This window comes from Rattus rattus, chromosome X, assembly GCF_011064425.1.
Source record: "Rattus rattus isolate New Zealand chromosome X, Rrattus_CSIRO_v1, whole genome shotgun sequence".
Classification (NCBI taxonomy): Eukaryota; Metazoa; Chordata; class Mammalia; order Rodentia; family Muridae; genus Rattus; species Rattus rattus.
Genome location: NC_046172.1, coordinates 58920830 through 58942705, shown reverse-complemented (window position 1 = coordinate 58942705; position 21876 = coordinate 58920830). Strand labels below are relative to the sequence as shown.

At 38.7% G+C, this 21876-nt stretch overlaps 1 protein-coding gene across 1 annotated transcript in view; it reads left to right on the top strand.

The window, feature by feature from the left end:
• The window catches only part of Taf1 (TATA-box binding protein associated factor 1), a 97191-nt gene that overhangs the window by 61115 nt on the left and 14200 nt on the right, over window positions 1-21876 (top strand). Inside the window, 7 exon segments of the mRNA XM_032889549.1 lie at window positions 6851-6918; window positions 7426-7542; window positions 7688-7693; window positions 10978-11103; window positions 12235-12391; window positions 13168-13345; window positions 17761-19072. Of these exon segments, the coding sequence (XP_032745440.1) occupies window positions 6851-6918; window positions 7426-7542; window positions 7688-7693; window positions 10978-11103; window positions 12235-12391; window positions 13168-13345; window positions 17761-17977 (869 nt within the window). The 3' untranslated portion in view covers window positions 17978-19072.

The window sequence follows — 21876 nt, the reverse complement described above, 5'->3', positions numbered from 1 at the left end:
ATGTTTTATTGAAATTTGAAATTTGGGCTGGGCATAACTTTAATTCCAGCACACTCTAAGCAAAGGCAGGCAGATCTCTGAGAGTTTGAGGCCAACATGATGGTGAGTTCCAAGCCAGACTAGCTAGTGTTGCATGGTAAGATTCTTTCTCATTGTATAGCCCTGGATAACCTGGAATTCCCTATGTAGACCATTGTACTTTTTATCTGAGTGTTGGTAACACTTGCTTTTTTTTTTTTTTTTTTTTTTTTTTTTTTTTTTTTTGAGCTGGGGATCGAACCCAGGGCCTTGCGCTTCCTAGGCAAGCGCCTACCACTGAGCTAAATCCCCAACCCGGTAACACTTGCTTTTAATCCCAGCACTTAGGAGACATAGATAGGAGGATCTCTGAGTTTCAGACCAGCCATGGATATATGTAGGACCCTGTCTCAAACAATAAAAGCAAACATAAGTAGTAATAACCTCTTTTTTAAAAACATTGTTATTTTGTTTGTTGAAGACAGGGTCTCACTCTTGGCTAGCCTTAAACTCATAAAGACCAGCCTGCTTCCGCCTCCTGAGTGCTATAATTAAAAGCATATGCCACCACATTCAGCTTACCTAGACTTGATTATGTAGACAAAGCTGGCCTCTGCTTCCTAAGTGTTGGTATTGTTTTCTGCATGTGTATGTGTGTGAGTGTGATATTTATTTTCTTAGGAGAGAGTTATTTCTAGTACAGTAGAAGTAGTAGTAAGGAACTATAAGCCTAAGAGTAATAGCAAACCTGTTTACCTAGTGAACAGGTGCTTGTCTTTGTAAGTTTATAGCTGTCTAGTAGTAGCAATGCTTGCTTGTTTTCTCCTCTCCCTGCTTTGTTTGCTTCTCCTTATATCACTGCAAATACAGGAAAAAAGGGACTTTTTATCTTAATAACATACTGGTTTCCTAAAGCAGTCATTGAAATTACCACTACTTAAGAACATGATTCTTTAGGCTCTGCAAATTCTTACTTAATTGGGTAAACTCGAAGGAAATGCATTTCCCCCCAGTAAAACAGTTAAATTCTCTCTGGTCATGATTTAATAAAAAAGTGAAATATAATCACAGGTTTTCTTTTTTTTCTTTCTTTTTTTCTTTTTTTTTTTTTGTTAATGGGTAACTTAATCTGTTAGGTAGAATGATAATTTATCTTTCCTGGTAATTATGGAATCATTTTGGAAACGTGTGTGTGTGTGTGTGTGTGTGTGTGTGTGTGTGTGTGTGTGTGTGTGTGTGTGTGTGTGTGTGTGTTTTTTGTAGGGTCTAGGAATTGGACTTCTATTCCTGTTTAATTCTCCCTCCTGGCAGACTCAACACTTTGATTGTTCCTTGAGAGGCCCTGTTTCCTTCACATGTCTATCTTTTTTTTTTTTCCAAAGCTACAGCTGATCAGCCTACTTTTAGTAAGTTCCTGGTGTATTTCAAAATACAGAGTAGTAATTTTAGCTTTATGGAGGTGGATATGGACCTTTGGATAATTTTATTCTACCCAGAAAAAAGATATATAGGGAATTTTGTTCAGGAAGTTTGTGAATCTATTGGATAATCATTATTCTTCATTCAAGAACTGCTGCTATAAATATCAGTAAGAAAATGTCTGGGTAATTGTATACACTTAACAGTGGTTTACCAGCTCTAGCATATTTCATTATAAAGACTTAAATGCTAATTTTCTTACATAGTACCATAATGGAATTAAATAACTGGAAACTCTAACTCTTGAACATAGGCTGTCTAAAATTAGTAGTAGTTAAAGATAGCTAGTGATAAAAACATAGGCAAGGGATATCATTTGTAAATTAATTTTTTATATTCTAGAGGCATTATTAGTGAATATTTCTTTAGAGGTATTGGTTTCAAAGGAAGTTGGAAGAGATGTTTTAAAAATGATTTCCATAGAGAAACATTGCAAACTTATAAAACTAATTGCCTTCATATTATAATTGGCATGGTGAGAATTTCATCTGTGTTTACATGCCCAAACTGAAATCAAATAAAGGCTGGATTCCTAATCCATGTTCTTGTAGGCATAAGAGCCAGTATACAAAAACTGGCGTTCTATTAGTTCATTTTAAACCTGTAGCCTACCTGCAGCCTTGATTTGTCTGTATCATTACATAATCTCCACATGAACGCTTGTTCATCTGTCTCTGTGCAGACACAGACTAGAGGTGTTGGATATCCTTTTCTCTCATTCTCTGCCTATTCCTTTAAGGCAGGTTCTACTCCTGAACCTGCAACCTGGTCTTGCTAGGCATGAAGCCAGCAAGCCCCAGCAATCCTCCTGTGTCTGTTCTGCTCAAATCTGGGGATACAGGTATTTTGGAGAATGTTCAGCTTATTATGTGTGTGCTGGGATCTGACTCTAGTCTCTATGATTGCAGAGCAAGTGCTCTTAAGCACTGAGCCATCATTCTGGGTCTGCATTAAATTTTTATTAAGACAGAGTCTCACCGGGTAGTGGTGGTGCATGCCTTTAATCCCAGCACTCTGGAGGCAGAGGCAGGTAGATCTCTTGAGTTCAAGGCCAGCCTGGTCTACAGAGTGAGTTCCAGGACAGCCAGGGCTACACAGGGAAACCCTGTCTTGGGGAACAGGGGCAAGAGTCTTGCTCTATAGACTGGGCAAGAACTTGTCATTATCCTGCCTCAGTCTCCCAAAGTGCTGGAATTATAGGCATAAGCCACCATGCATGGCTTGCCTGAGAACCTTTGTATATAGTCTTTCTGTCAATATTTTGAATATCAAACTACTGATTGATTAGAACTAGGAGATCCAAAAATAACCAAAACAGAAAAACAAACTATGCATCACTATGCATGCACTCGGGAAGAAGAGGCAGGTGGATTTCTGAGTTTGAGGCCAGCCTGGTCTATAGAGCAAGTTTTGGGAGCCAGGACTACAGAGAAATCCTCTTAAAAAAACAAAAAAACAAAACTAGGAGATCAAAAATCCAGAAATAAGCTATAGCTGTACTTTGTGCATGTTGGGGAGGAGGATAGGTGACACAGTATCTTGCTGTTACAAGTTGTACTGGCCTCCTGCCTCAGCCTCTGTAGTACTGAGATAAAAGGTCAGTGCCACTACACTGTTCTTAATTATGTGTGTCCTTTTGATGATTGGCTTAAACTTTCTTTCTGGTTTGTATCTGGCATAAGGATACATCATCATCATCATTTTTGTTTTCCCAGACAGGGTTTCTCTGTGTAGCCCTGGCTTGTCCTAGAACTTGCTCTAAGACTGTGGCCTCAAACCCACAAAGATCGGCCTACCCCTGCTTCCCAAGTGCTAGGATTAAAGGCATGTGTCACCACTGCCTAGTGAATTTTATTTTATTTTATTTTATTTTATTTTATTTTATTTTATTTTATATATTTTTGTGTGTGGGTGTGGTAAAGACTGAAGCCAGAGCCTTGCACATGCCAGGAATGTACTCTCCAATCAAACTATATCCCCAGCATTGTCTCATTTTTTTCTAAAGATTTTACTTTATATGGTGATGCATACCTTTAATCCCAGTACATGGGAAACAGAGGCAGGAAGATCTCTGTGTGTCGGAGGCCACCCTGGTCTACATAGCACATTTCAGGATAGCCAATGCTACTTAGAGAGATCCTATCTGAAAAAAATAAAAAGATTTTTATTCATGTTTGTGGTATATGTATGTGTGAGGGAGAGACAGAGAGAATGATCATGGGTGCGCTTAGAGGTCAAAAGAGGACATTGGATCTCCTAAAACAGATGACTGTGAGCCACCTGGGTGGGGGTCTGTAAGAACAGAGAGCATTGGTCCCCAGCTCGAAAAAAAAAAAAAAAAAAAAAAAAAAAAAAAAAAGAACAGAGAGCATTCTTAACTACTGAGCTACCCTGGAGTTTGGATATAAGATAGAAGGTCTCTAAGTTTTACATGCCAACCTCAAATTTAACTATAGTCCAGGTTAGCCTGTAGTTCATGATCTGCTGCCTTAGCCTCCACAGCACTGAGATGCAGGCACAAGAGTGCCTGGCTCCATTTCATATAGTTAAAGAATAGATTGTGTAGACTTAGGAGATGTTTTACTTGAAAAGGAATCATTTTTTTAGCTTCATTTTATGTGTATGAATGTTTTGCGCTATATATTTCTCTACATCACATGCATGCCTGGTACCCAAGAAGGTCAGAGAGGGTGTCGGATCTTCTGGAACTGGAGTTACAGATGGTTGTGGACCACCATGTGAGTGTTGGAAAATGCCCAGGAATCCTCTACAAGAACAAGTGCTCTTACCTTCTGAGCCCACTCTTCAGCCCTTGAAAAGGACTTTGTTATCCATATAGTGGCTTGTAATAATTATAGTAGATATGGCTAGAAAGCTTCACAGGTATATATATGGTATACTTTTTGTGGTGCTATATTGCCAAACCCAGAGCCTTGTGCATGGCAGGTAAACTATACTACTAAGCTATATCTCAAGTCCTCCTTCCCCCAATATATGGTATACTTTTTATTATTATATCATGGTAAACAGTAGGTAAATTTCATGGATTACATCTGTGAAAACTTTTCTTATTGGTCTGGGAATATATTTCAGAGAACGTTCCTAGAATCAAAGTAGACTGGGGTCAATACCCAACACCAGATAAACTGGATGTGGTGGCACATGTCTGTAATCTCAGCACTCAGGAAGAGGCAGTCAGATCTCTATAAATTCCAAGGCCAACCTGGGCTACATACAGAGACCATGTCTTAAAACAATAAATGAAAGATAAAAAGAGAAGCTGCTGTTTCTAAAACATTTGTACTTAGGAAAATGGAAATGGGCAATGGTTAAATAGGAGTCAGGAAAGAGTAAATCAGGGTGTTCTTGTGGCTAGTAGCAACTCAGTTTTAATAGACCTGTAGATTCTCTCTCTTGCCATATCTTAATTTTTGTTGTTTTTATGGCCTCACTGTGCAGTTTTGGATTGCCTGGAACACACTATATATCTTCCTGCCTCTGCCTCCTGAGTTCTTGGATTAAAGGCATGTGCCACAATGCCTGACCATTAACCTATCTTAAATTTTACGAAACATCAACCATTGGGTTTTTATCTGAACTCTTGTAGTACATGTTGTGCATTAGTTTTTTAAAAAGTTTTCATTGAGATATAACTTACTATAGGAAAATGCATATAGGAGCTGAAGATGAATCTTAGTTTGTAGAGTGCCTAGCATACATAAAGCTCTGGGTTCAATTGCTAGGAAAACATCAACTAGTCATAGTGCTGTGGACCTGTAATTTGAACATTGACTAGCTCTTCATTTATCTTAAGAATTCATTCATTCATTCATTCTTTACTGTGACAATGTCTTAGTATATAGATCTGGCGGGCCTGGAACTATGTAAGCCAAGCTGGCCTTGGATTTACAGAGATTCACCTGTCTCTTTCTCTGGAATTAAAAACATGTGCCAATACACCTGGCTCAAGGGATTATTATTTTAGATTTGATAGAGTTTGGCTTAAAAAGTAGTTCTTATTTTGTAAGTAGTCTTTATATTTTAGGGTAGTTCAGGTTTATGGCAAAATTGAAGTTACAGAGGTCCAATATACTCCCTACTCCCTTATACCAAACTGGTACTATTCTATTCATAGATGAACCTCCATTGACACTCCATATCACCTGCAACTATAGTTTACATAAGGACTCTCCTTTGTTTATTTTGGGTAGGGTCTCTAAGTGTAGCTTAGAACTTATTGTGTAGAGATAGAGTGGTGGATGCCTATAATCCCAGCACTCAGGAGGCAGAGGCCAAGGGATCATGTGTTTGAAGCCAGTGTAGAACAACACATAATGAGATCTTATATCCAAAATGATTTGAGGAGAGTCTGAAAAATTAAAATATAAGTGAAACAAGACTAGCCATGTGTTGATAATTGTTAAGACTGACTAATTAGGCTAATTGGAATACTAATTAGTCTGATTTTGTATGTTTAAAGTTTTTCCACTTAAAGCTAAGTGTGGTGGCAGAGGCAGGTGGGACTCTGAGGTTGAGGCCAGCTTGCTCTACATAATGATATCCAGGACAGCCAGGACTATATAATGAGACCATGCCTTTAAAAAGGAAAAAAAAATACAAAATTCAAACAAAAATTTTCATTTAAAAAAGTTAAGCAGAAGTTTAAGGATCAAACATAGGTTTTCTGAATCTTGAATAATGATACATATTATTGGGTAAAAAACATTATCAAGGATTTTTTTTTAAATTGCAAAAGGAGGCTAGAGTGATTGTTCAATGATTAAGAGCACTGGTTACTCTTCCAGAGGACCTGGGTTGGCTTCCAGCATGTACATGGCAGCCCAAATCATTTATTTGTAACTCCAGTCCAACAGCCTCTTCTTCTCTCTTTGGGCACCAGGTATGTATAAAGGTGTGCAGAAATACACATGGGTAAAACATCCACATACATAACATTAAAAAAAAAAAAAAAAAAAAAAACACTGGGGTTGGTGATTTAGCTCAGTGGTAGAGCACTTGCCTAGGAAGCGCCAAGACCTGGGTTCGGTCCCCGAAAAAAAAAAAAAAAAAAAAAAAAAACTTTTAGCAAGGTGGTGGGTTTTAACAGTTTTAATCACAGCACTCAGAAGGCAGAGGTAGGCAGATGTCTGTGAGTTCAAGGCCAGCCTAATCTACATAACTAGTTCCAGGACAGCGAGGGCTATACAAAGAAACTCCTTAATAAACAAACAAACAAACAAACTTTAATGATTATTTTAATAAATAAATTGCAGTGGATTTATTAAATCGGTATGTTGGAGAAATGCAAAATTCATGAAGTTACAAAGGTAATGGCATTTTACTTCTTTTGTAGGGCCTGAGAGTCAGTATACTAAGACTGCTCAGGAGATTGTGAACGTTTGTCACCAGACATTAACTGAGGTAGGTGGTAGTGAAGATCTAGCTCCTGAAACCTTTGTTGTATCCTTGAGTTTGAAACTTTACCTCACTACCCTATTTATTTTCAAATATAATATTCCACCTTCTACCCTCATTCCATTATTTCTTTCTCTGCTTTCTTTAGGTTATCAGCTGTGTTCTGCTCTTAGAATAGAAATACTATGAAGACTGCAATTTTCTAAAAATGTATTTATGGTTTTTTTTTTGTTTTTTTTTTTTTTTGTTTTTTTTTTTTGTTTTTTGTATATGAGTGCTCTTATCTTCATGTACACCAGAAGAGGGCATCAGATCCCATTACAGATGGTTGTGAGCCACCATGTGGTTGCTGGCAGTTGAATTCAGGACCTCTGGAAGAGCTGCCAGTGCTCTTAACCACTGAGCCATCTATCTCTCCAGCTTCGAAGACAGGAATTTTTGTGTGTGTGTTTTATTTTTGCATGCGCATTACCTAAATGTTGAATGAATTCATTAATTTCATTTGTTTGCCAGTATGATGAACATTTGACTCAACTTGAGAAAGATATTTGTACAGCTAAAGAAGCAGCTCTGGAGGAAGCAGAATTAGAAAGTCTAGACCCAATGACTCCAGGACCTTATACCCCTCAGGTAAGCCAAAGGATTAGGAACTTCTTACGATCGTCTTATGGTTTGGGAAATTGGGAGCATGTTAACAGATCTGTTTACTGAGATACCATTCTTCTCTGTCCTTCCTCTTCATATGCCTTTCGTGTGCTTTCTTGTCTTCTCAAAGGCTAAGGTGAGTGAGGGCCATGGGTCTTTGTGGCCTTGTTGAATCCAGAAGAGGCAACTTTGGGATGAATGAGTTGGGTGGTTGTTTATAGTGTGTGAGAATACCAGATTCCTGACTACTATAGCCAGAGACATCCTCTAGGTCTCTAGTTGTTTTGTTGGTAAATTTTGGGGTTCTAGGACATCCTAGAATGCAGGCTGCTCAGTTAACAGATAGGGGCCAATTGTTCTCGTGCCTTCTAGATATCCGATTACCCATTATTTTAGCAGTATGTCAGTATAGCTTTTATCACTTAATTTCCAGGGTTAATTCCTTTCTACTACATGAAGACTGTTTTAAGTTTATATGTTAAAAGACTAGAAAGAAGGATGAATAAGGAATTTTTAGTTCTTTCTGGTCTAACTGAATCTGCTGATTATTTCCTCTAGTCTTAGAAAGTTGGCATATTTGAAAATAGACTTGAAGTAGAATATTAACAGGTCCTTGGTCTATATTGGAGACACAGTGGTGGAATAGAAAGAACATGAGGTTTGATGTAAAACAGGCCTGAGTGTGAGTCTTAGCTCTGCTAGAATCCACTTTCGTGATACTGGGAAATTAACATTTCTATTTCCATTTCTCTAAGACATGCTTTCCAACATTAAATGGGTTAATTTGTATGGCACACTATAGGCATTTGGTTAATATTTGTTTCCTTGTATATATGAAGGATTTTTTGGGTAAAGTTCCAGAGGCTTTTTCAAATTTAACTGAATGCTTTAATGCAGAATTCCTTCCAATTCTATAGGGTTACTTTTCATTCTTCTCAGGTTTCACTTCAAACTTATATGCACCATACGTGATCTCTGTTGGATTTTGCTGTCTTTCTTATTGGTACACTTTCTCTATCTATCTTTTACTCTTTCTTTCATCCCAAAACATAGGTTACTGAGGGGCCAGGTATAAAGAACCCTCAGATACTTCTTCAAGGTCCAGAACAAGGAAAGGCTCTTGGAGTTGTATGGGCAGATTGGGTCAAGGGGGCTTGGGTGAGTGATATTGCCCAGGAAGGCCTTGTTTGCTAATAGACTCAGTGTCCACAAGGTACTTTCTGGTAAGTTAAAGCTTGGATACTAGCTATCATTCTCTAGCAGAATCTAACCACCTATTAGTATGTCTTTTCTCGGGTCTTAGACAGTCATAAACCTAGACCATTGATGAATCAAAGTGTCCTTCCTGAGCAGTAGCTGCTTTGGTATACTTAGTGAGTTTCCTTTGGAGAGTATGGTATGGGTTGTACTGCTTCATTCTTTTCAGTTCACACTCTCGTCTTTCCCTTCATTTATGTGTATAAATTTTAAGATAGCCAGAGTCATTGCCTGTTAACTCAAGGAAGATAGATCCCCATGTGTGTGATCATCCAAACTCATTAATATGAAAAATCAAAACATTATTAGAAAGTATCTGTATTAGATTAACCTGTCATAATACAGTTTTGATTGTATAGAAGCACAGCATTAATCACGTCATTTTCAACTTCCAAATTGTGACAGTCAGTAATGTATTTGCATCTGGATACTTATACTGAAACTTGCATTGAGTTTAATACTTTGGAATCATTTTACAGTTTCCCACAATCCTCTTTATTTTCATACATTTCAAAATTTGCAGAAAGTTTATTTGTAATGTAATATTTTGAAATCTATTTTGCTTCTATTATGGAAAATCAAATCTCAGTCAATCTTGTTTGCTTGCTTGTTTACAATATTTATACGGGTATGTACTTGTTTCTTTGAGACAGGATCTGGCTTTGTGGTCTAGACTGTGATCTTCCTGGTTGAACTTTCCTGGTGCTGGGGCTATAGGCTTTTGCCACTATTCCTTGCTCATAAGCAAGTTTTGTATTGATGAAAGAAATATCATTCTTAGGGAGAATTAGAAGATAGGGCTAGAGAGATGGCTCAGCAGTTAAGAGTGCTTGCTGCTCTTTCAGAGGACCTGACTTTTGGTTTCTAACACACACGTTCTGTGACTTGCTGTTTTAACTTCAGCTCCAGAGGTTCTGACACCTTCTGGCCTCTACAGACACGGTACTCACATGCACAAGCCCACACTCAGACATATATATGAATGTATATATATTTCGTTGTTGTGTATATATAGAGGGTTTCTCTCTATAGTCTTGGCTGTAGACCAGACTGGCCTTGGACTCACAGGTATCTGCCCACCTGTGCTTCCCAGGTGCTGGGATTTAAAGGCAGGCACCATCACTGCCCAGCCATATAATTTTTAAAATGAAGAAATGAAATCATTTTTTAAAAATTATTGAAAGATACAAATAAATATTACTTATCAATTCCATTTTCATAACATCAACTTCTGAATATTTTGAGCTTTCATATCTGTGATATGTGTATTTATGTCTGTAAATATACTTTAAAAGTGAAATTAATGAATGTTATTTTCTCATTATATTTACTTTGTGAATATTTTATCTAGTCTCTCTTATTAAGTTGAATCCATTTGCTAAATTCCTGCTCTTTTCAGGGATGGTAAGAGGGAAAGGAGCTATCATTTATTGAATACCATATATTGAGTACACAAGCTCTAAATTCTCACAACAACCCCGTGAGGTAGATTTATCATCCATGTTTTACAGTTGAGGAAAACAGGGTGGTTAATGATGGTAGAGCCAAGACTCTGTCCCAGGGCTGTTTACTCCAAAGCCCATGTTTTTTTTTAACCATGCCATTTTGCTTTGAAGTATCATCCTCAAGCTTATGAACTATCAAACCATTCCATGCTCTTTTTGAAATTTAATTCCTTGTATCCAGTTTCCTTTCATGTCTCTAAGTCAGTAAAACTATTACTAATATCCCTGAGCTTAAAAACAGCAAGGCAAGGGGTTGGGGATTTAGCTCAGTGGTAGAGCGCTTGCCTAGCGAGCACAAGGCCCTGGGTTCAGTCCCCAGCTCTGAAAAAAAAAAGAAAAAAAAAAAAACAGCAAGGCAAGGCTTAGAAGAAGAAAGTAGGTTACTGACTAGAAAGGTTGTTAATACATAAACGTCCCTACATTTTATGCATTTCTGCTTTAGTTTTTGAACATATACAATAGATGCCCGTCTGCTAGAGTAAATGTTATTTGAAGGATTCTAAAAATTTGTATACAAAGCTGTACCAGGCTGTGGTTCCTCTTTAACTGGGTTGTTTTGCATGTCCTTTTTCTTCAGTGAATTTTATAAAGAAGAATTCTTTGTATTCTTCTAGCTGCTTTCCTTGGTAGAAGCTAAGTTGTATGTTTTCTGCCACAGCCTCCTGATTTATATGATAACAGCACATCCCTCAGTGTTTCTCGAGATGCTTCTGTGTATCAAGATGAGAGCAATCTGTCTGTCTTGGATATTCCCAGTGCTACTTCAGAAAAGCAGCTAACACAGGTAGAATGTTATTCTTCTTTGTGAGATTAGAGGTCTGCCTGGTGACTGAATGTGCAGGGATGGGGAGTGATCCTATGGATCCTTTGGCCCTGAAAACAAGGTTTGAAATGTGCTATCTGGTGAATGGTTGGCAGATTGAAACACAACAGACCTTCAGGGAAAGTATCTGAGGCATCAGAACAGCCTAGAAAGTGACTGACTAGGAAGACCAGCTACATTCAGAGACAGAGTTCACACCAATTGGGGTAGTATTTTATGTGTTTTATGTTATAAACCAAATTTAAAATATGTGTAATTTTAATTGGCCTTTGCCAGAGGCATCAAAATATAATCCACATCTAATGCTATTCTCAAGGTTTCACAAGAGAGAACAAAACCCAGAAGAATTTTCTATCTCAAAAGTTTGGGTTAGAAAGGAAACATTTCCTTCTGATGACAGTTAAGAGTGGACCAAAAACTTCCCTGTTCTTTGGATTTTCTTGCCCTGTCTTCCAAAGAATGACTGGGAAAAATACACATGCCTCGTGCTGTGTAAACAGCTTCCATTAGCAGTGCGATTGGCTGGGATATCAAGGAAGAGCATCTGCCCAAGGTAAAGAACCCTTGGTTAGGGGCTGGGGATTTAGCTCAGCGGTAGAGCGCTTACCTAGGAAGCGCAAGGCCCTGGGTTCGGTCCCCAGCTCCGAAAAAAAGAACCAAAAAAAAAAAAGAACCCTTGGTTAGCTTCTACAGGCACATCCCTCAATGATGTGCTGTTTGTGTTCCTTACTCAGACTTGGCAGACTTGGCGAGGTAAGCTGGGTGAGGAATACTCTGGTGTAGATATTGAAGGGAATGAGGAGGAGGGGGATGGGAAACCTAAGACTCCAGCCCAAGTGAATATGCATACAGAAAGCTTATGGTTACATTGCACATTTATATGATAGGAGCCCCAGTAGTGCAGGGCAGATCAAATCCCAAGGTGATATCATAGAGTCTCCTCATAGTGAGCCTCAGTCTAACTTTAATCCTTGAAATAAGCTAAACAAAGCTATCCACTATAATTAATTTCTTGTGTGGCAGCAAATGGGATGTGGGGGAAAGTGTTCTGGTCTCTCAGTCAGTGATTGACGGCCACCTGGACTTGTTTAGGAAGGTGGAGACGGAGATGGTGATCTTGCAGATGAAGAGGAAGGAACTGTACAACAGCCCCAAGCCAGTGTCCTGTATGAGGATTTGCTTATGTCTGAAGGTGAAGATGATGAAGAAGATGCTGGGAGTGATGAAGAAGGAGATAACCCTTTCTCTGGTGAGTCTTCCTCCTTTGGTTCTGTTGTTATATAGTTCACTGTTGTACCTCAGGACTGAGTGGTAGCCTCTTTGCTACTTACTATGTGCTATTATAAAAAATCTATCTCTTTTATTAGAGTCCTATTAGTGGACCTGAGAGTACTGAACATACACTTAGAGGATGATCATGTCAATTAGCCTTAGGGGAAGTGAGGATGAACACAGAGGCATAAAGATAATAGCAGAAAAGGCAATGCCCAAGTAGCACCTTTGAAGGGTTGTGTTTGGGAGCAGGAAAGGAAAATTAAGCAAAATAATAGAAATGGTAAACTAAAAGTATTGGCAATGATAGAAAACAGGTACATGGGGTTGGGGATTTAGCCCCGTGGTAGAGCGCTTGCCTAGCAACTGCAAGGCCCTGGGTTCGGTCCCCAGCTCCGAAAAAAAAGAAAAAAAAAAAAAAAAAGAAAACAGGTACATTAGACTGAGAGGAAATAAGTTGCTTAAATTCAGTTTCTAAACTATAGATTTTACTACCACTGTTGACCTTTGGTAGTTAAAAGAGATGCCTTAGATGTGAGGACTATAGGCACAAATGAAGTCTGTGTAGACTACTTTTGGAATACTAGACTAAAGATGCTAATTATGACAAAAATTACTTTTTCTTTCTCTCATTCTTGTTTTGTTATTTTGAATATACTGTCTCCTGTATGCTAAGCAAACACTGTAGCACTGAGCCATAATCCTAGTCCATCAAGCTTATCTCTTAATGAAACACAATTTGTGCTTTTACAGCTATTCAGCTAAGTGAAAGTGGAAGTGACTCTGATGTGGAATCTGGCAGCATAAGACCCAAACAGCCCCGCATGCTTCAAGAGAATACAAGGATGGGCATGGAAAATGAAGAAAGCATGATGTCCTATGAGGGAGATGGTGGGGAGGCTTCCCGTGGTTTGGAGGATAGCAACATCAGGTAATGGGCAGCAATATGCTCTGAGGCTGTGGTGACAAGGGGCTAGCATCAGATAGCTTTCATCTGTCAAACATTTCCTGAGCACCTCTACTTGGGCCAAGCATTGTCTAGTCTCTGGGGATACACAGAGGAATAAGACATAACCTCCTCTTGAGGAGCTCTTCTAGTGGGAAGATTGACACAAATCATTGTAGATATGATGTTCTAAGTACCAAACCATAAGTAAGTACAAAGTGCTGAGGTATCCCCAAAAGGGGGTGTCTTACTGTGCCTTTTAAGTAATCGGTCAATTTCATGTAGAAGTATTTGAACTATGCTTTACAGGATGGATAGGAGTCTGCTAAGCATTTACAATGGCAGCAAGGAGGTCTTTATTGATGAAATAGTATGTCAGAGGCATAGAAATAACAATATGAGTAAAGGGAGTGGTTGAAGAATAAGACTTTTGAAATAGGAACAGACTATATTATGGAGGACGATAAGTAACATGCCAAGGCACTTGGATTTTGTTCTATTAGGAGTTAATACTTTCAAGAAAAGGAAGTTGTTAGGTATGCTGGCACACTTCTGTAATCTCAGTTCTTAAGAAGATATGAGTAGGAGTATCCTGAGTTTAAGGCTAGCCAGGTGAGGTACTGCATGCCTAAAAAGAGACAGTGGATCTCTGAATTCAAGGCCAGCGTGGTCTACATAGTGAGGTCCAGGCAGTAAAACTCTGAACCCTACCCCACCCGAGAGAGAGGTGGAGAGTGGGGAGAGAAGAAAACCACAAATCTGGGCTATATATTAAGATCCTATCTAGGAAAAAAATACAGAAGATATGGGTGTGGTGATGTGTTCCTATGCACACTTTCAAGGTGGGAGTAATCCTCAGCTATAAGGTGAGTTCAAAGCCAGCTAGAACTACATGAGATACTGGAAAAAAATACGAGGAAGAGAAAGTAATATCAAATATGTGTGCTAGATAACTTTTAAGGGCAGTAGGGACAGATATTCAGCATTCAGTTGAATTTGGGGATTAAATCTGATAACGAGAATTTCATTGAGGAAAGAAGAAAAACAGGATAGGAACATGGTTTTCGTTTCAAACATGTTGGATTTACTACATATGCAATCCAGCAAGTAGGTAGAAATCTTTATTTTTTTATTCTGCAAGTATTTTGTCCTAAGTGAAAACACAAGTAAGATACGGGATTCCTTTAAGGACCACTGCCTCTCAGGAATTATGAAACAGGTTAGCAGGCAGTGGAACATGAAAGACATGACAGGTAACCACAAGGTTTTTCTGGGAGAGAAGGGTGGGGAGGGAAGCTGATAAGAGAAGGAAACTGAATCAAATATAAGTAGTAGGTTTATAGGGTAAGAAACATACAGTATCCCAGAGACTTGGAACAGCATTGTAAAAACCCAGAGACATGAGACACTTACTAAAATTTATTTATTTATTTTCTTTCCATCCTGACCACCATTTCCTCTTCCTCCTTTCCTCCAAGTCTTTTCCTTCACCTCCCTTCCCTGCATCTGCTCCTCCTCCCTTTCCCTTTAGAAAAGAGGAAGCCTCCCAGGGGTGTCAACCAGCCTGGCTCATGAAGTTGCAGTAAAACTAGACACATCCTCTGCTATTGAGGCTAGGCAAGGCAGGCAGTAGGAGGAAAGTGTCCCAAAGGCAGGCAACAAGAGTCAGAGACAGGCTCTGCTACTGCTGTTAGGATCTCAACTTGAAAACCAAGCTACACAACTGTAACATATGTGCAGAGGGCCTAGCTTGGTCAGTCCCTTGCAGGCTCCCTGATTGCCAGTTCAGTTTCCATGAGCCACTATGGGACAGTTTTAAAGAATATAAGTAGACTGGAGCTTTTGATTGATCTATGTAGTAGAAATTATTAAAGAAGTAGTTAAGAATATCTTAAATAAGGTTCTTTTAAGTTTTTTAAAAAGTAGGTAAGACCAAGTTATGAAGGACACAAATGTGGGGTGGGCAGGTATTAAATGGGAATAGTGTATGATCTACTTTGTGTTTTAGAAAAGTATTTTATGGGGTTGGGGATTTAGCCAAGGGGTAGGGCGATTGCCTAGGAAGGGCAAGGCCCTGGGTTTGGTCCCCAGCTCCGAAAAAAAGAACCAAAAAAAAAAAAAAAAGAAAAGTATTTTATGCCCTAAAGAACAAAGGATACGGGCTGGGGAGATGGCTCAGTGGTTAAGAGCACTGTCTGCTCTTCCAGAGGTCTTGAGTTCAATTCCCAGCAACCACATGGTGGTTCACAACCATCTGTAATGGGATCTGATGCCCTCTTCTGGTGTGTCTGATGATAGCTACAGTGTGCTTACCTATAAAATAAATAAAATTTTTTAAAAAAAGAACAAAGGATAAAAGATGTGAACTAAGAAATTCACAAGTTCAAATGGTCAATAACTGTATTTTAGAAGTATGATAAACAATGTGATATACTTTCTTACTCATCAGGTTTGTGATGATTTGGGGAAAGGGTTTGAGGAAAAAAGACATTCCTAAATGGCTAGTAATAAATGTAAACAGATAGGGTAGGTGGGAGTGAAGTATAACAATTATGTCACTCTAAGTAAAAAAAAATTTAAATCTGTATTCCCATTGGTTCTAAAGTTCTTCATCTAGGAAGTTTTCCTGTGAGAAGTCTTTTTATCAAGATGTTTGAGTAGCCAGATGTGATAATGCATACCCTTTACCCCTGCACTCCAGGGGGCCTGGGGCAACCTGGTCTACATATAGCAAGTTCAGGACAGGCAGGGCTGCGTAGTAAAATCCTGTTTCATAAAACAAAAAAAAAAGATTATAAAGTTTTCATTACAGCCCATTGTTTCTAATGGTGAAATAAATGAGAAACAGCTAAATATACAAGTGAGAGACTATTAAATAAATCATGTTAGAGCCATATACCAGAATATCATGCAGCTGTTAAGTCTGGCACATTGTAAACCCTACACTTAGGAGGATGAAATAGGAGGATTGCAAATTTGAGGCTAGCCTGAACTGAATAGTGAGACTCTGGCTACAAAAACTACCCAGAGAATTATGCTGGAGACTTATATTGACACAGAAGAATAGTCATTGTAGTCATTATTGAAAAAAAAGCACATTTCTGAGGAACAAACATCTTTTTCAATTTTTTTTAATGTTTAAGTTAATTGACTTATTTCTTTTAAGACAGATTTCTCTGTAATCCAGGCTGTCCTGGAACTTGCTATGTAGACTAGGCTAGTCTCAAACGTGGAGATCGCCAGATCGCCTGCTTCTACTTCCCAAGGGTTGAGATCAAAGGCATGTGCCACTACTCCTGGCAAGCGTTTTTTTTTTTTTTTTTAAAGATTTATCCATTATATATAAGTACACTGTAGCTGTCTTCAGACACACACCAGAAGAAGGCATCAGATCCCATTACAGATGGTTGTGAACCACCATGTGGTTGCTGGGATTTGAGCTCAAGACCTCTCGAAGAGCAGTCAATGCTGCAGTCCGTGCTCTTAACCACTAAGCCATCTCTCCAGCCCAAAGCATTGTATTTTTCTAAATATAAAATATTTAAGTATCTAAAATGCATAGAAAAAAAGTCATATATAAGAATATTATCTCTGGGGATGGAGATGGCTTAGTGGTTAAGAGCACTGACTGCTCTTCCAGAGGTCCTGAGTTCAATCCCCAGCAACCACATGGTGGCTCACAACCATCTGTAATGGGACCCAATGCCCTCTTCTAAGTGTGTCTGAAGTCAGCGACAGTGTACCCACATACATGAAGTAAATAAATAAATCTTAAAAAAAAAAGAACATTATCTCTGCTAATCTCTGTAAAGATACTGCTAATCTCCTCCCTCCTTTTTTTCTCGTGTATGTTGTAATTTTTTTAATAGCAAATGTCATTTGTGGGTTTTTGTGAAATAAAATTAGGATAAACAGAAAATAGAATACACTTGCAGAAATGTGAAGAATTAGTTGAAGGAACTCAATCCTAGAGCCCTGAAGACTTTTCAGTAGTGCCAGCCAGGCACCTTAAACACACAGGACTAAGTGACAATAAACAAAGCAGGAATAGAAAGGAAGTAATAGAGACACTGTATGTTAGAGAAATTATTCAGGACTGCTAACTAATTTTGGATACATAAATGAGTGAAACTAAATACAATGAAAGAGTGGGGCTTGACAGTGTGTATGGTCATGTTAGTCAGTAGTGAGTGTTGGTCTGTTTCAGGTTCTCGTGTATATGAAGTTGACAAGTTGATGTTTTTGAATGGGGTCATTTTTCTTAGGGGCACATGAAACAGTTAACAGCCTGTTTGTGTCCAGGGGAGGTGAGATGGACTGATCCCTTGACAGTATAAAGCATGCAAATGATTGGCTAGGGGGTGGTGCCCAAGCTTGAGAAATGTTGTTTCTCTTCTCAGTTATGGGAGCTATGAGGAGCCTGATCCCAAGTCGAACACCCAGGATACAAGCTTCAGCAGCATCGGTGGGTATGAGGTATCAGAGGAAGAAGAAGATGAGGAAGAGCAGCGCTCTGGGCCCAGCGTTCTAAGCCAGGTCCAACTCTCAGAGGACGAGGAGGACAGTGAGGATCTCCACTCCATTGCTGGAGACAGTGACTTGGACTCTGATGAATGAGGCTTCCTTTAAGCCTCTTCAATCAGCCTAGGCCTATTACCTTTTACCCAACTTGTTTATGTGTATATAGTAGCTAATAATGATATCACTAGATTAACACTTTAGTTTTAGTAATAAGTAAAATAGTAATTATTTCTCTAGATCATATAGTAGCAAGTTCTTTTCCCTAATCACTACCAAGAAGAGAGAGCAGACTCACTCTTCATTACACTCCTTTAATGGCATTTACTGTTTTTGGTGTATAAACATGCCACCATTTTATTTTCTAATTGGTGGACTAGAATAGACGAAAACCCTTCTGCTGGTTTAGAGAATTAGGTCCTGATGGGCTGGCTCTGTGTCACACTTAAAATGTAATCCTCTTGAACAAACTGATTGTTCATGTGTTACTTACTTGGATGGACAATGCCTTGTTGCTAAATAGATTACAAGGATGTAGCTCTAAATCTGTGAAACAGCCTATGTATCCATGTAAATGTGCTCTCTCCCATCCTAGAAAAAATTATAGGAAAACGGTTCCTTAGGGCAATGACTGTCTTTTGTTTCTTTTTTATGCTTAGGATATGGTTTTATGCAAAGTAGCTACTCAGTAGATGGTCTTAAAAATCACAAAATCCCAACAGAGATGTTACTGTGTACCTGACTCATGCTAAGCACTCTATCATATCTTTGGAGTGCAAAGGTTAAATAAGAGCTTGCCATCAAGTTGGGGCAGTGAGACTGGAATTCAAGCCGTGTTAATAAATCATAGAATGTAAGTACAATTAAGAAACTAGGTATAAAGTACAAAGAAAAGAATTAGAAGAGGTCATGTTTGGAAAGCAGAGAAGTCTTCCAGAGGCCGCCTGAAAGCTGACTGTTGAGAAGTCGTAGATAAGTACTATCTCAAAAAGTTCAGGCAGGTTGTTAACAGTTCACAGTCTAGATATGACAGAACGTGTTCCTTGTTTGTACCTGCCTTGTTTCAGAGAGGATGCTGGAGTGACTAGACATGACACTGAAAGACGGACAGGAAGCATATCTTCAAGAGCTTTGCATTTGAGCTAGGCGTGGTGGCGCACACCTTTAATCCCAGCACTCGGGAGGCAGAGGCAGGTGAATCTCTTGAGTTCGAGGCCAGCCTTGTCTGCAGAGTGAGTTCCAGGACAGCCAGGGCTGTAAAAAAGAAACCCTGTCTCAGAAAATCAAAAGAGAGATAGATAACAGTGAGTAAATGTTATATTTAAGAATATAAAGTCTCGAGGATTAGATTTGTTTAAGAAGTTTTCAGAATGTTGAATGAAGACAGAAATTGAGTCAAATAATAGACATGTATGATTCAGTTTATGTAAGACTCAAAAACTGGATGTTTATATATACTTATATGCGCAAAGTTTTCAAAAAGATATGAAAGAATATACATTAAAGTATTAGCAGTGATAACCTCTGAAGGATGGGAATAGAGAGGACGTGGTTTATTTAGTTTATATACAGTAGGTAAGTGTTACGCTTTTATTTCTGTATCTCAATTTTATAATGTGTATTTTTTTTTTAAATAAAACTTTAATTTAACAGTGATTCAATGGAGAGTTATTTTGAGTGGAGAGCAAATGTAGTTCAAGCTAAGGGGAGTGGAACCTAAAGTTTGATGGTGCCATTGGAATGGAGAAAAGGGGAGTGGCTTTGAGACATCTTCAGAAAGAGGTGTGAGCAACAGGACTTCATAACCAATTGGCACTTGAGACTCCAAAGGAGGACTAGGATGGGTTTCTAGAATTTTAACTTGGGAGATTAAATAGGTACATGATATTTATTTTTATATTGTCCATATTTATTTTATTTTATTTTTCATTAAAATATAATTACATAAATTTTCACTCCATCTCCTCCCTCCAATCCTTCCCAATCTCCCCTCTCTCAAATTCATGGCCTCTTTTGATTTTACCACTTGAGTTAAAAACTAATAGAGAATATGTAGTTTCTGATTGCAAGGATCTTGAGATCTAGAATAAGAGACTTGTAAATACCGGTGTATTAAAAAGTGGTCCTTGAGGGGAAAAACATTTACAACGAGAAGACTGAACTCTGCTTGCCAAGTATGTACAGGAATGCTCCACAGAGAAGACTAAAAAGCTAGATCATAAAGCCAGGCATGGTGGTTACACCTGTAATCCCAATGCTTGGGAGGCTGAGGCAAAGGATGCTTCTGAATTGAGGTCAGCCTGGACTACAAGACCCTAACTTAGGGGAAAAAAAAACAGTTAAAGAGTAGGCAGGAGTTTAGTGGTTAGCCATAGGGGCCACAAGTGAGAGAACACTCTAGGCTGAGCAAATGTTTGGGGACATGAAATGACAGGTTCCAGTTATGGTATTAAGATTGCCAGCTTTAGGGGTTGGGGATTTAGCTCAGTGGTAGAGCGCTTGCCTAGGAAGTGCAAGGCCCTGGGTTCGGTCCCCAGCTCCAAAAAAAAGAACCAAAAAAAAAAAAAAAAAAAAGATTGCCAGCTTTAGGGTCAAATGGTTATTTTAGAGTAATCATTCTGTATGATTTTGGATAGAGAGAAGGGGAGCCAGATGGTAGATGATTAAGGTCTAAGCCATGACTGAATCATTGGTAGTAGGGATAAAATAAGACTTTTGTCTTAATGACTGGATAATGGGAAATAAAGAGAGTGGAACCTGTGTTTCTGACTTAGGAGTTTCTAGTCACTGAGAAGTGGCTCTTCAGTTTCAGTCAGAAGCAGATGAATTTAATATATATGCATGTAGAAAGCTTAGGATTTATGCTATGTAGACAGTAGACAAAACTGGGAAACATAGAATAAGATGGAAGACAGATTCTTGGTGAAAACCAGAATTTAGGTAATGTCAGAAATAGAAAACCTGAAAAGTCTGATGTCTCAACCAAGAAAGGAACTTTAAGAGCCTTATTCATACCCTGCCAGCAGGAGCTAGAATTAGAACATGTCTCAAAAAAGCAAACAATCTAGTTAGGATTGGAGTTCATTTGATAAAGTGATTGCCTGGAAAAGACAAAGCCCTGGCTTCAATCTCCAGCACTAAATAACTGCGATGGCACATGGCCGTAATCCTGGCTCTTGGATCAGAAGCAGGAGGATGAGAAGTTCTGAGAGGAAGTCAAGATGGAAGGTCATTAAGTAGGCTTACATAGACCTAGAGGGGAATACCATATAGTAAGGGTTAGAAAACTGAAGGATTATTTGTTAGAAAGACTTGTGTAAATAGAAAGGGGTGATAGCTATAATAGGAAAAATTCCCTTATACAGAGAGGCCTTTTGCTCTGAAATAGGTAAGGTTGTCTTTGGGACAAAGGTGAAAATAGTGTGGGAATCTGATGTGTTGAGTCTTTAGAGAAACACCGAGAACTGGAAACAAGCTAAGATGCCTTTGAGGGCTGGAGAGTATGCACTGCTTTTGAAGAGGACCCGAGTTTGATTCTTGGGACCCTTCTGGAACTTTGAGTACCTACACTCAGGTGCACACTTACAAAATAAAAAAATACTTTAAAGCAAAATGGCCTCTTTATTTTTTAATTCTTCTTTTAGAAAAAATGTTCCCGTTTATTAAAAATAGATTCTTTTTCTCAAACAATATGTCCTGACTACGGTTTCTTCTCCCAGTTCCTCCCCACTTCCCTTCCCATCTGGATTTACACACTTTGTGTCATTAGAAAAAACCAGGCTTCTAAGAGATAACAAAACAAAATAAAATGAAATAAGAGGGGGAAAAACTACATCAATCATTTGCCTGGATAAGGCAAATCAACAGAAGGAAAGGTCCCCCAAGAGAAGGCATGAGGATCAGAGACCCACTCATTCACACACTCATGAGTCCCATAAAATCACAAAGCTGGAAACCATAATATATACACAAAAGGCCTGGTGTGCAGGCCCTATGCA